Source organism: Alosa pseudoharengus, unplaced genomic scaffold (assembly GCF_046254945.1).
Source record: "Alosa pseudoharengus isolate Yale_2024_CS ecotype anadromous, Long Island Sound unplaced genomic scaffold, YU_APseudo_1.1 YU_APseudo_1.1_scf_9, whole genome shotgun sequence".
Classification (NCBI taxonomy): domain Eukaryota; kingdom Metazoa; phylum Chordata; class Actinopteri; order Clupeiformes; family Clupeidae; genus Alosa; species Alosa pseudoharengus.
In genome coordinates, this window is record NW_027468881.1 from 34,778,622 (window position 1) to 34,793,891 (window position 15,270).

General features: G+C 48.4%; 1 protein-coding gene across 1 annotated transcript in view; it reads left to right on the forward strand.

The window, feature by feature from the left end:
- rarga (retinoic acid receptor gamma a) overlaps window positions 1–15,270 on the forward strand; it is a 49,899-nt gene extending 34,629 nt beyond the window's left edge. The window contains exons 3-9 of the mRNA XM_076276679.1: window positions 8,329–8,477; window positions 9,322–9,463; window positions 10,566–10,729; window positions 11,184–11,360; window positions 11,520–11,724; window positions 12,037–12,195; window positions 12,732–15,270. Coding sequence (XP_076132794.1) covers window positions 8,329–8,477; window positions 9,322–9,463; window positions 10,566–10,729; window positions 11,184–11,360; window positions 11,520–11,724; window positions 12,037–12,195; window positions 12,732–13,102 — 1,367 coding nt within the window. The 3' untranslated portion in view covers window positions 13,103–15,270. The remainder of the gene's footprint in view (window positions 1–8,328; window positions 8,478–9,321; window positions 9,464–10,565; window positions 10,730–11,183; window positions 11,361–11,519; window positions 11,725–12,036; window positions 12,196–12,731) is intronic.

The following is a 15,270-nucleotide window of genomic DNA, read 5'->3' on the forward strand; positions in this document are numbered from 1 at the left end:
GTTCCACAGCCAGGCGCTATGTTGTTATTCAGCAGGTTAAATATGGCACACTGTACATGGGAATGGTCAGTCTGAGCACACGTGTGAGTGCAGTGGAGGGGGGGGGGCAGGCGGGTGTGGTGGGGTGAGTTTGGGGAGGGGGGAGGGGGGGTGGGCTGCGGTTCTGTTACCAGAGTGTTATTGACTGACGGCAGGGCCCCAGCGTTGCTAGGTCTCAGTGTTATGAGTAACGCTGAGCTGAAATCTTACACGAGCCCCCCAACAAACACACTTGCACACACATGCACACACACACACACACACACACACACACACACACACACACACACACACACATACTTACGCACACACTTTTTCTCCCATTTGTCCATGAATGGCCCATGTTTACGCAGCCCCCTTCAGCAGTCAGTTAGAACGTGAGTTACTGATATGAGTTTCCTGAAGCATCAGGAAGTGCTGGGTACATTTGTTTTAGACCAAAAGCAAAGTAGCCACGTTTAAGTGCTTTCAAATCTGGTAACAGGACAATGTTCTACATTCATATATAAATTGAGCTTTCATTTCACAACTTTCTACTGCAGGTTAAGATGTGTTAGCCTGTAACATCTCTTTATTGTGAGAATTTGATTTGAGGACTACATGTGTAGTTACAAGATTACTATTGCTATATGTGTGTGGTCTATAAACAACCCTGCTAATGGCTTGTCCACAATGGCCTTTGTCAGTTTTCGGTGTCTGTTGATGAGAGAATACAAATGACAGCTGTCTGGAATAGCACTGGTAGAGTATGCTCTGCTGCCGATTCAAACCCTCTGCACTCTACTGTCATCCTGTGCGAGATCAGAGCAGGCTGATCTGGGAACTGCTACAAAGGCTGTCTGAGAGTCGCCGGGCCTCGGCTCCCATAATATACGCTCCATTTACAAAAGCTGTGTTGGCTCAAAATAAGAATGCTATTGTGGTAAACTTGGTTTGTGCACACAGGTTTTGCGAGCAGATCTGAAGGTGACTTGAGGTGGATGGTGCCCAAGCTGGGTCACTCAGTGTGAGCCCCCTGGAGAGATCAGCAGGATATCTGCCAACTGGAGGACTCATTGTCTGACTTCCATTTTCTTTGAAGGATCAGCAAGCCTCACGCCATTCAACAGTTGGGCAATCATGTTTTTAAAAGTTGTGCCAAGCCGGAAAAAAAAGGCAGTGAGAGAGAAAGGAAGAAAGACTAGAAAACTACCACCCACGCTTCAAATACACGTCTTTCTGTGTTTCCCCTCCGCTTGTGGATGGAGGTTTTCTCACCCTTAGTCTTCTCATCCATCCTGTACATACCCCAGTAGATGCCAAACTGACAAGCGTGAAAACGAAAGCTTCACTATTTTACACACCGAACCCCTGAGATACCACTTAACCGCAAGTCTCACAGACAACAGGAAGCCACAGTCTAGCTGGCTCCATTTTTCCTCCTCTTTTCTGCTCGCGCTTTTCCCCTCATGGTCTTGTCGACTGGTACAATCTGTTCGAGCGCACCAAAAGAAACTTGAGCTGAATTAAAAGCTTGTTTTTTCCCCTTGCCTCAGCATTCTGGGTCAGTCTGTCTGAAAAGCATGCGTTTCTAAGGGGCTTGTTGTCTTGGGCAAAAAAAGGCTTTGCTCTGGTCATACTTGTGGTTTGGGAGCTCCGGGGTAGTTGGATTCCACCCCTTTAAGGTGGTGCTGTGTTATGAGGAGCGGCTTTCAGCTCCTAATGAGATACAGCCCAGGCCCTGTGTGAGGACAGGATCCTCACAGAAAGACGAGCATGAGAGAGAGAGAGAGAGAGAGGGAGAGAGAGAGAGAGAGAGAGAGAGAGAGAGACCATGATTCCTCAGTGAGGACAATTCTCTCACTATTCCATTTGTTATGGATATGTTGTCTGCTCTGAGGCATTTGGCCCGCAGTAGAAGGAGGAGAGGAAAAGATAAGTGATACCAGGAGAGGTTCACTCTCTTTTCCTCACTCTCTCTCAGTCTCACATATCCTTAAACCACTTCTTTCTCCTCTGCAGCCAAACCTGCCTATACTTCTCCTTTTGAAGTTTCTATTGTAGTGAGAAGGAAGCAATAACCACCGAAATCACGCGGACCCCTTCACCTTCTCCTCCAGAACGGACCGGCCGGCCCACGGCGCCGTTGGGCAGATGACGAGCAGACGCAGGGGGTGCTAGTGGACTGGGGAAGGGGGGACAGGTGAGCTCCATGAGACAGATGGCGAAAGGAAGTTCATTGAGGGCAACGGACAGCCCTGAGGGGAATCGCAGAGGAGCGTCCGACCAGCCTGTTCCCTTCAGCTTGGGTTGCTGGACAGCCTCATCCCGCCCAAACACACAACACGGGCCCCCTCCATGGCGCCACTTTCCCTCTGCCACCGTGCAGATCGGCTCTGGTCACGGGAGCACGCAGGCCCGCTCGAAGTCTCTCCCCGTGCACAGATGAAGAGCCGGCTGGTGGCTCTTGGCAGAGGCGGACGCCATATTGTTTCTGTCCGATTGGCTCCTTGCTGCCTGGGGAGCTGTCACGTCTGTATCCACCGCTCCTCGCGGCGGGCTTGTGATCTGCCAACCTCATCTAAAACCTCATTAGCGACCATGAAGGACTCACTTGAAGGACAGATCTTTTACACTCATCGCGTAAGATTGACTAATTGAAGTGGCGAGCCTCCATCTTGACAGTTTTTGCCCCTTTGAAGGCCCCTTTGAAGGTCTGTTTTTGGCACCCGTGTTGTTCAGGGGAGAATTGGAGCGTTTGAAGCTCTGGGGTTGTTGAGTTTGGAAGTGTTGTGTAGAGAGAGAGGAGGGAGGACGGCATCTCATGACCAAATGCTGGCGTGGGTCCATCAGAGCAAATCCAATCTAAAGGGTTTTATGAGGTGTTGTGAAGAAGAAAGCTTGTTGTTGGGAGTAGCATCTGGCTTGCAGGGTAATTCCAGCGTTGCGCAGGAAACCCTCAGGCCACCACCCAACGTCTCTGGCTGAATGGCATGGATAGGCCTCTCACTGGACATAGTGGATATGGCAGGTAGCACACCCCCAAGCTAGTGTGCTTGTGTGTGTGTGTGTGTGTGAGTGTGTGTGTGTGTGTGTGTGTGTGTGTGTGTGTGTGTGTGCGCATGTGTGTTCGTGCGCTTGTGCTGCTTATGACACGGGTGTGTAAATTCCTGGAGGCCAATGATTCCCATTTCTCTGCTCTTGTCCAGCATGGGTATGCATGCGTGCGTGCGTATGTGTGTGTGTGTGTGTGTGTGTGTGTGTGTGTGCGAGGCGGGTGTGTGTGCGTGTTGTTCTGCCTCTCGCTGCTGCTCCTCTGGGCCATCTCCTGGCTGGCAGCCCAGTTTTATCACAAGCTCGCTCTTCAATGCGGGGCCTTACAGGGACAGGACAGGAAGGGGAGAGGGGGAGAGCTCCTCCTCTGAGCCCAGCCTCGAGGGCAGGCAGCAGGGGGAAAGGAAGGCTAGGAGGGGGGTGCAAGGTGGAGGGGGCTCTCAGGTAATGAGCCAGTAGACAGCTGTTGACAGGAAGTGCTACCGCTCAACACCTTTCATGAAAGGCTTCTCCCCCTCAGCCGCCAGCCTCCCCCTCTCGTCTAATTTTCCCTGTTTTCTTAAGAGTCTGTTTTGTTTTGTCTGTTTCTGTGGTAGTTTCTTTTAATGGACAGTTCTGAGCAGTTCTGAGCAGGTGAATATGACAGCAGGTGAATATGACACATGTCGTACAGCTAATGACAAGTCAGCTACTCATGCTAGAAGGCTGGTATGAGAGGTCCTCTTTAGAACAGTTTTACGTAACTTCGGCTTGGGCAGGGCATAAAAAAACCCCACTGTTGCAAATTACCTGCTTTACCGAGAACCAGCTTTGTGTGCATTCGTCATTAACCGAAACTGCAAGATGACAAGAGTGTTGAGAAAAGAGGAAGGAAATGTTTTTTTCATGTTGTATAGAGTGGTATGATGACACTGGGTGCTGGGAGTATCCGGAGTATGACAGGAAGACATGGGCAGTGAACAACAGCCCCTGATGCCACCCTACCCCCTACCTTCCTCCATCAGGCAGGAAACTGGCATTAGGGTCTGGGGGCTCGGGGTGGAGGGTGGGGGTGGGGGGGGGGGGGGCTGGGTGTGTCGGTGCAACTGGCACAGCGGCGGGCACCGCGTCCGATGGGGGAGGGGATTGAGGTGGGACGTGTGCTCGGCGCGAGGGGACGGGGGCGAGGTGGGAGTGCCAGCGCCACGCTATCATTATCAATCCTGCTGTTGCAGCAACCTGCCCAATCTGTGCCCCCTTCTGCCAGTCTGGGTTGCCATCCAAGCGCTCAGCGGAGGAGCGCGCTGTTCCCGTGGTGCCCTCGCCATCTTTCCCCCCTCTGTCTCCCGCTCTCAGAGTGACATGAAGCAGAAGACAAAAGCCTCTTGACTGCTGCGCCAAGGGGCACTGAGCATGGCCCACACGGCATGCAGCAACCCAGCACCTGCAAGCACACAAGCACACAGGCACACAAGCACACGGCTCCCAGCGCGGTGGAGCTTCAGAGACCAGGGGGAGAGCTATATTTGCAAATCAAATAGGCAACTCTGGAGACAGACTAGAGACAGTGCCTGGAAGTCTGCCCACACAGAACTGAGCAGCCATAGTTCAGTTCACACACACACACACACACACCCACACACACACACACACACACACACCCACACACACACACACACACACGCACAGGCTCACATGCCAAGACTAGATCTGGGAACAGCGCTGCGCTGAAGATTCAATCACACCCACTGTCACGTATACAAAATCTGCAGTTCTATTGTGAAAGAATATTTGCTCCACAGTCAGTGTGTCATATGCTGCTCGGCCATGAAAAATGAGTGTTGCAATACCAAACATACAATCTCACATTCAGGCTTGCTCAACAGCAGTGCAGACAGATTCAGCAGTCACAATGCAACATGCAGCATGACTCCCTTCAACTATTCAATTGTTTATGCTAGTTTGCTCTTAGCTGTTTGCTCTTAACTGGGAGATTTGAATCTCAATACAAATCATTCCCATGACGATATTTATAATCACAATTCATGCTTATTTCATTTCATTGTACTAGAGTGAAATAGGCTAAAATTGAGATGAATACCTGTTTGCAGTAGTTGCAGCTTTACTGGGAGGTCAGATCCAAAAAGTGGCCCTGCTATACATGCCAGTGGGATTAGGGGGTAACTCCTATGTAAGGTAGTTGGTCAAATAAGGAGCTGGCCATAGTAAAAGGATAGCAGGATATAAGATATGATTACTAATCAGACTACAATAGACTTGACCCCCCCCCCCCCCCACACACACACACACACACACACACCCCACCCCCTCCCAACCCGCCTTTTCCACTCAAGGGCCAGACACTATAAACAGACAGAGAGATGCATTATCCTAGTAAAGCCTCACTCCATCTTCTTGCTTGGCTGAGTACCGAGCAGCTCTGTCTCTGTCTCTGTCTCTCCGGTTGCAAATGCAAATGGGAGTGTGGAGCTTCAGTGCTGATAAGAAGGCTTCTCATTTCACCTCCTTTTGTTTCTCAAACAGAGATGAGCTGAGTGAGTTGAGCACTCAGGAGATGGGGGTGCATGTGTGTGTGTGTGTGTGTGTGTGTGTGTGTGTGTGTGTGTGTGTGTGTGTGAGTGTGTGTGTGTGTGTGCTCAGTGGGAGGAGAGAGGTTGATCGAAGAGTCCATCCCATTGTGTAGGTTTGAGTAAAGTGTCGATGGATATTTGGAAAGGGTGTGTGAATTGTATAGGTGTATGCGTGCATCTCTGTGTGTGTGTGTGTGTGTGTGTGTGTGTCTGTGTGTTTGTGTGCCTGTGCGTAATTGTGTGCTTAGATCAAGGCGGCAGCAGGAGTCATGTTTTAGGCCAGGAGCCCGTCTAGCGTTGTTGATGGAGTTTGATGGATCTCTGTCCCGCTCTCCTCCTTCTCTTTCTTTCCTTCTCTCCTTTCCTTTGTCGCCTCCTGGTCGCTCAGACACTGTCAGTCAGTCAGCGGCCTTCTCTTGACGCCAAATACAATTTTTTTTTTTCAAAGGGCCTGTCAACACCTCTCCCACGGACGCTGGCGCGGCTGCATAAACAAAAGGGTTCACTGGAGGTTCAGGCCTTCCTCTATTCTTTGGCCAACCTGAGGTTGTAGCATTCTGCTGAAGAGCTAATGCTTTTGAGTGTGTTTTCACAACATACGCGTTTGGTCGGAATTTTATTGGATTCACTTTTGGTATATCGTCCTATTTGATCTTTTGGTCTATTTTGACAAACAATGGCCCTTTGGAATGGTGATTTACTCTGGGTGGCGTCTGCAGGACCCATGTAAATGAATTCTCCTTCACTGTCAAGTGAAATAGATGCTGCTGGAGGAGCGGAGCTGGAGAGGGATCAATAGGTCTGATTTGCACTGGCAGTTCAGGAGGTGGCTACACCATGGTCAAGGACAAGCTCTACTCGGCCAGAGCAACATTGTTCTCCTCTCCTCCCCTTCCCCAGATTTGTCCCCTTTCTCTGTTTTTTATCAAATTCCTCCTTTTATGCCCCTTTTCCCCCCTCTTTCTTTTTGAAGTCTCCCCACTTGTAAAAGAGCCAAGCTGGTGCTTTTTCTGAGCCCCTTGGTGTGAGGGGGCAGGAGGCAGGGAGGGAGGGAGGCAGAAGGTCTGGGCTGGAGGTTAAGTTTAGGCTAGCCCTGTGCTTTCCATTGAAGGTCCAGCAGAAAGGGGGGGTTTTGAGGCTGTAAAAGTTAGAATTTTAGAGCCTCCCTGTTTCCCCCCCCCCCCCCCTTTTTTCCCTATTTTATGATTGGGTCCTTTTTTACAGGCTGGAGCTACAGCTGGTGGTGTGAATAGCTGCCCAAGGTGACTGGGTCCCAATAAAGTGTGAGCCAGCCAAGCTGGGGCCCCCAGCCCAGCCATGCGACTGGCTTTATAGGCCAGCTTACGAGCTTGGGCCACCATTAAAATCTGGCAGGCCTGCGCTGAGGAATTTAGGGCCAGAAAACAAGAGAAAAATAGGGTTTGTGTGTCAGGGGTTGGAGAGCCAAAAGGGGTTGAAGTTTAGAGAATGACCGGGGGTGAAAGTTGAAAGAAATGCTGTGTTTGGGGGTTGGGGTAGAGTTGGGGGGCGGGGGAGGGGGGGGGGGTATACTAACAGAGTAAAAGTCTGTGCCTGTCTTTGGAGACATCTGTGTTTTATATCAATGAGTGTGTATCCCAAGGTTAAGCTGAAGTCTGGAATGAGATCTTGTGAGAAAGAGAAAAAAAAATACTACCGTCACGTTGCATGACTGTCATGTGACTTCAGGTGAAGGTAGATGCCCCATGTGCGTCATCATATGTACTCGTGTCTGCTTGAGTGCACGTCACTGTATTTGTGTGTGTGTGTGTGTGTGTGTGTGTGTGTATGTGGGTGTTTTTGTATGTGTGTGTGTGTGTGTGTGTGTGTGTGTGTGTGGGTGTTTTTGTATGTGTGTGTGTGTGTGTGTGTGTGTGTGTGTGTGTGTGTGTGTGTGTGTGTGTGTGTGTGTGTTTTTGTATGTGTGTGTGTGTGTGTGTGTGTGTGTGTGTGTGTGTGTGTGTGTGTGTGTGTGCCACAAGAGGAGTGGTATGCACCCCTCCAGGCACTGTGGAGGGCCAGGAGCCAGTCCAACTCGACTCGGCCCGCCGTGTGGTATGAGGAAGCCGGGCTCACGTCTCCGCCCCACCACAGCCACCTCCCTTATCACGGCATCTGACAGGCCCACAGCTTATCTCCCAAAGTGCTAAACTGTTTGCTTGTTTTGCTTTTGCTTTGTGTCAATCACCCCTACTGGGCTGTCCACAGCCCTAATCCCCTCTGCAAAGGCTGGAGGTGATGAAGCCTGGGGAGCCAGATGATTTTTAGTGATAATCACGTGTCTCCAATGCTGCCCGCCCCCCTGTCCCTGAAGGGTAAACATTCAACAACAATAAAAAGAAAAATATAGAGAAAAACATGGGTCAGTTCCTGTTGACACAGCAGAGAGAGAGAGAGAGAGAGAGAGAGAGAGAGAGAGAGAGAGAGAGAGAGAGAGAGAGAGAGAGAGAGAGAGAGAGAGAACAAATGAAACCACTCAAGGGGGAGTCACATGCATCACATGGGTTAACAAACTCTTCTGCTATTCCCCCAAATTGGGACACATCTCTGCTTTGGAATTAAATGTCACTGGTGAGAAGGAAACGAGGCGTTGGTAATGTGTGTGGATATCGATGTGGGCGACTAACATGGAATGACTGACTGTTTCTGTCTCTCCTCCCTTTTGCAGCTGTGGAGACGCAGAGCACCAGCTCTGAGGAGATGGTGCCCAGCTCCCCCTCCCCCCCTCCCCCACCGCGCATCTACAAGCCCTGCTTCGTCTGCCAGGACAAGTCCTCAGGCTACCACTATGGCGTCAGCTCCTGCGAAGGCTGCAAGGTTAGTCGCAGGGCGCCGGAGCTAATACCGCATGAGGCTCATTTTCGGAGGATTTCCGAGCCTCCGTTTACATAATCCCTATGAAAATTCCAAGGGTCCGACAGAAAGATCAAGTGCAATACATGACCTACAGTTCTACAGGTTGCCATCTCCTGTGACTGACTCTACTGCCATTAAACTGCCCCTAACTCCCCCTAGGTTCAAATCAAATAGACCTGACCTTCTGAAGATGTTTACTTGCTTGCAGTTACAACATATAATGTATCCTCACTCTTAATATAGATAAACAAAGGTGATCGTGGTAATGTAGTTCTGATTGAATTGTTATTTTTAGTTTTGAAGGAAAATAATTCCGTGGTCAGAGCTCCGATGGAAAATCTCTTTTCCAATAACATGCCAAATCTGTAATAAATTAGAGCCACTTAATGTATTTCAGTTGTGCAGCGTTCCTCAGCTGGGTTATGGGAAACGCTAATGGAGTAGAAGGTCATTTATCTGATAGCCTCAATGACATCATTGCAAATTGAACAGATTACAAAGCATTCAGATGATTGAAAACGACACATGTTCAAAAACCATAACAGGTTGTAGCAGTGAGAGAACGACAGACCGCGCCATGACTCCTGACATTATTTCACAATCCTAACTTTGCCAAAGTGTAAATGTGTTTCAAATCTGTTGTACTAGATTGAGGGAGAGATGAAAACAGGGTCAAATATGAGACTACAGTGTACGTGACAACAGTGGTGAAGCACACACTAATGGGCCGTCTGTCTCCTCTCTCTCTCTCTCTCTCTCTTGCTCTCTCTCTCTCTCTCTCTCATTCCCTCTGTGCTGGCTGCAGGGCTTCTTCCGCCGCAGTATTCAGAAGAACATGGTGTACACCTGTCACCGTGACAAGAACTGCCAGATCAACAAGGTCACGCGCAACCGTTGCCAGTACTGCCGCCTGCAGAAGTGTTTTGAGGTCGGCATGTCCAAGGAAGGTGAGCTATGAAGGCTAACCGTGGCTAACCCAGTGGATATGCGACGTAGATCAACTTGCATGCAGACACAAGAGACCATCCACAGACACAAGCACCACACATAAACAGACTGACACAACATGGACGTGCATAATGCACAAAAGATACCTTTCTACCTGAAAAAAGAGATATATCCTGTACCACAAAATTAAAAACCACACACACACACACACACACACACACAGAGAGAGATACAGAGCAGACGTTTCCTGTAATTTAGTCAATTTTGTGGATCCTTACCATGTGACTGTTCTGAAATACATTTCAAATATGCTGAAATGACTTTGAAAGTGTGAGTAATGTGTTTTCTAACACTGTGCCCATGGCACCACTGCTGAGAAATATTTCTGGGAAATTACCCAACGTTTCACTATGACCTGCCCATTAAGTTGGCTTTAACTGGTGTTTGCCGTGAGATGAAAACAATGGGGGTGTTTGGGCCGAATCATCTGGGAGCAGAGAGGTTCTGACTGTTCTTTTGCCCAGGGTCGTAAAGAGTGTCGTCACTTGCCAGAGTGGCATGTTTGCCCACCACTGGTCCATTGAGACATGTGTGTCTTTATGCATGTAGGATGTGTGTAAGGAGCGGGACCACATTGTGCCTTAGCTATTACTGGATATCCTGAAAGGAAGGAAAGTAAGGGAGGCGTGACAGGGAGAGGGAGAGAGAGAGAGGGAGAGAGAGAGGGAGGGAGAGGGAGAGAAAGAAAAAGGGAGGGAGGGAAGTAGAGAGGCAGAGAAACTGACAGTTCAGTGATATACAGGTTTGAACGGGTCAGCTAAATGGTTAAGGTGGCCTGAGGAAGAAGAACTGATTGATGAGATCATAGTTGGGTGAAAAGTCTGTGATGGCCACTTACACTTGAATGGCCAGTGTAAACCTATTACATCCAGTCTTGGATTACTTCCTGCATCTGTTGCATCTGCAATGGGCAAGCCGTAGATCTGGAAACTGATGACCAACTCAAATCTAAAGGAATCTGGGATTAGATTATGTAAAGTGAGTGTCAGCAAGCCTGACTTTCAGATGTTGACTCCATTTCCCATGATCCCCTGTCCTTAGCTGTGCGCAATGATCGGAACAAAAAGAAAAAGGACGTGAAGGAGGAGGCCGTGCTGCCAGAGAGCTACGAGCTGACCGGGGAGCTGGAGGAGCTGGTCAACAAAGTCAGCAAAGCCCACAAAGAGACTTTCCCGTCACTGACCCAACTAGGAAAATACACCACCGTGAGTCACCCTGGCAATGACTAGCACATAGTTACACATATTCAGAGATATTTTCACACCACTAGAACAAAAAAAGAACTTTGAAAAGGACATGACTTGAAACAGCACTATATAAGAGAAACTACTAGTGTTCATTTGTATGACCCACCAATGACTGGAAAACAATGTGAAAACAACTGGTTTCAATCTCTTCTGTCTGAATCACCAGGCAAAGCACTGCAATGTGTTCTCCCTTTGTAGTCTACTGCACATGCTTCATAAACACTGTTCAGTATACATACGTGTAATATTATGTGTATGGTATTGTATGTGGGGCATTGTTAACTCCAGAAATCCACTGAAAAACAGTAACAATACAGTGCTATTTATTTGAAATGCTATCAAAACGTATTTCACTTCCTTATCTCTCTCTCTCTCTCTCTCTCTCTCTCTCTCTCTCTCTCTCCTTTTTTAGAACTCGAGCTCAGACCACAGGGTACAGCTGGATCTGGGGCTCTGGGACAAATTCAGTGAGCTCTCCACCAAATGCATCATCAAAATTGTGGAGTTTGCCAAACGCCTGCCAGGCTTCACCACGCTCACTATTGCTGACCAGATCACCCTCCTCAAATCAGCCTGCTTGGACATCCTGGTACTTCACCTCTGCACTGCTCCTCCTATCTCTTCTCCCACATACTGTACCTCCATTCCATTGACGCCATCGACCTTGGCCATAGCTATGTGATCTGTTCAGTGTGTTCTTCTTTATGTCCGACTGTCTCTGACCGACTCCTCTGTCCCTCTCGCTCAGATGCTGCGGATCTGCACGCGCTACACCCCAGAGCAGGACACCATGACCTTCTCAGACGGGCTGACCCTCAACCGCACACAGATGCACAACGCCGGCTTTGGCCCTCTCACGGACTTGGTGTTCGCCTTCGCCGGACAGCTGCTCCCGCTGGAGATGGACGACACGGAGACAGGCCTCCTGAGCGCCATCTGCCTGATCTGTGGAGGTACTGCGGCCAGCCGAGACGCAGCACTGCTGCTGCCCTCTGCTGTACTCAAGCTCAGTTACATAACAAGCGCATGGCCATGACTAGATGATTTCTTTTTTTTTTTTTGCCATGGCAGGGAAGTGAAAGGAAAGCCTCTAAGTTTAGAAGCATGCTACTGATCTCAGGAATACTAATGCTGGCTTGAAAAGAGTCCAGTGTGGGAGTATAGAAAGTACCGAGGGGCTGTGGGAAAATGAGAAATGCTCTTTCACAATAACATTGAGCTAATCCTCTCCAAACGTTCTCACTCCTGTTTCCCTCCCTCCTTAGACCGCATGGATCTGGAGGAGCCGGAGAAGGTGGACCGGCTGCAGGAGCCGCTGCTGGAGGCTCTGAAGATCTACGCCCGGCGCCGGCGTCCCAACAAGCCCCACATGTTCCCCCGCATGCTGATGAAAATCACAGACTTGCGCGGCATCAGCACCAAAGGTCAGTTCACCACACCGGCCTCTTCACAGGGCCCGCAGCCTGCCGTGGTCCACGGAGATTCTGCCAAAAAATATTTGTCTATTTGCATTTGCAGCAGTTCCTCCCTTTGAGGACAAGGCTGTTTTTGGAGGATGTGATCAAACTGCACCACAAGTGTGTCATAAAATGTATGGCTGTTCTATAAGTAGGAGTCTGTCATTTTTGTACTGCTGTGAATAGTCCGTGTCACTGTGGTGATTGATATCGGGTTGCACAGTTTATGGAGCGGTAAATGTAGTTGAAAAGTTTCTTGAATTTCCCCTTGGGGATCAATAAAGTATCTATCTATCTATCTATCTATCTCTCTCTCTCTCTATCTATCTATCTATCTATCTATCTATCTATCTATCTATCTCTCTCTCTCTATCTATCTATCTATCTATCTATCTATCTATCTATCTATCTACTGTATCTATCTATCTATCTATGTATCTATCTATCTATCTATCTATCTATCTCTCTATCTATCTATCTAAGTTGTCTTTGTTTACTTCCAGGGGCGGAGAGAGCCATCACGCTGAAGATGGAGATCCCGGGGCCCATGCCCCCGCTCATCAGGGAGATGCTGGAGAACCCCGAGGCGTTTGAGGAGCAGTCGGAGTCCAGCGAGAGCAAGGCCGAGCCGCCGCCCCCGCCCATAGCCACGCCGCCGCCAGGCGGCCCGCCCAACCTCAAGCAGGAGCAGGAGGACGAGGAGGACAGCTGGGCCACGGAGAACCGCAGCGAGCCCTCGCCGGAGGAGGAGGACGATGACGACGACGACGTGGGGGACGATGACAGGGCCTCGGACAGCGAGGGAGAGGCCTGGGGAGGGCAGGACACCAGCCTGGAGCCCCCCAGGCAGAGCCACATGGGACGAGCCCAGTGAACTGATAAAAAAACAAAAAAACATGTACACATACACTCTCATAGACCCTTTTCTAAACCTCTGAAAACCCCAACCCCAACACACACACACACATAAACAAACACACACACATTTTGATTTCCCCTGTCTGGGGAAGCAGTAGCCTTACTTGTATAGATTCTTTTTAACTCAGGCCAGAATGGTCATCGATGAGTGACTTTGCAGTGAGACAATACAAAGGCGGTCTTTCAGAGAAACGGTCTACCTTATGAACTCTACCGTGTGGCCAAGAGGGAAAACACGAGACAAAACAAAGGACTTTCCAGACAAAGCAGTTGTCTCTTTTCTACATTTTTTTCTTTTAAAATCATATTTGTATCTAAATAATGAAAAGGCCAAAACAAAAACACACCAACATGAAACAGTTAACACTGATGGTTACCTAAACACTTCCTAAGACAACTACAGGTCAAAACCAAACGGAATATGCTATGTACTATTTTTTGTCATTGACATTTTTCTGACTTTTTGTCATTATATTTTATGACTAGGCCCATACATATCTATATATGTTTATTTTTTGCCTTTGTGTAATATTTCTTTTGTTAAAAGTTGTGTTTGAATAGCGTTCCTACAGAGAGACAGAGACAGGATAATTGCCTCATCGTAACTGGCAGACCTCTACAGAGTCTCACACTCAGCTGTTGGGCTGGGCTCCTGGGCACTTCGGGCTCATTGTAGATGTCAATGATAATCACCTCAGTCGACCATGCATTGGGCACGATGTCAACACCATCAGATCAGGCCATTGGCATTATTTTACTCTCGTTTCCACCTTTGTAGATCGGAGGGTGCTCTTATTTTGTGTGTGTGTTTGTGTGTGTGTGTGTGTGTGCCAAAGTTAGCAGATCGTACTCTGATCAGAACGTGTATGTTATCAGGGACCCCTGGATTACAGACACCACAGATATGTCTCCTCTATCAAATGCCTTGATTCATCACTCATCAGCCATACATGTGCACAGGCCTCCAAAGCACACATTTGAACAGACTCCACTTGCAGTAGGGGTCTCAGGCAGAGCTGTTCATTTTTTTGCCATACGTGTAGCACTTTTCCAAACCTCGTGGTGACACAGGGCCCGGTATGTGCTCAACGGTGTGAGGAGGCACGAGGTTTGCTGCAGGACAGGTCACTAATCTCCAGGACTGCACATTCAGGACTCCGCTTAGAAACGTCAACCAGTGCTCTGGCAATCTTGTAAAGTTGCAGGACTGGGCAGCACTCCAGTATAACATATGCACATACCTGTCAGTTCACACACATACACGCACATCATCATCATCATTATCATCTTTATCATCATCATCATCATCATTTTCTAAAGCTGTCAGAGGGAAGTATTCAGACTCAGGGTATCTCTAAGGACCAAACTCTAGCTGTCAAGACGCATGCTGGAAACAGGCAATATTTGTTTTGCATGTGGTTTCAACGCAGTGCATTAAATCAAGGAGTCCCTCAAATGAACATTAGTGTAAAAGCTTGAAAAATAATCTGCCAACACAAAAGTGACAAAACCATCACACAATGTACTTCTCTTTTGGGATGCAAAATGTGTCGTTTTTATTTGTGCGCATCATCATCCATCCTTGACAAGAGAAGTAGAAAAAAATCAAGTTGCAGATGGCCACTTTGACTTGACGTCAACGTTCTGGCCCAACATTTAAGCAATACAAAGATAATCAGGAATTCCAGTGTATTTTTATGTGAACTGGCAGACTTGTTGTTTGTGTGAATGTGTGAGAGAACATGTACAAGCTGTAGCCTTTTTTCCTCCAATTGTCTGTGAACATCCATGGGCGTGTGTGTATGTGTGAGTATGTGTGTGTGTGTGTGTGTCGATGCTTTGTGACGTGTGAGTGAGGAACATTCACCTCATTAGCAGCCACTGCAGTCTATCTTCAGGCAAGACATTGCCGTCATGCAAAACGAATGTTGAGATTACGTTGTTTTATTTTCTCATTGTTATTTGTCTGTTATTTGGACATTGGCTGAGGTCTGTTCTGTTATTTGGACATTGGCTGAGGTCTGTTCTGACTGTCTGTTCCTCTGCTCATGCCAACCAACTCTGTCATGTAAAAAGAAAAGCCATATAAAACAGTAAAAGGCACAATAAACAACATTTTTGTGA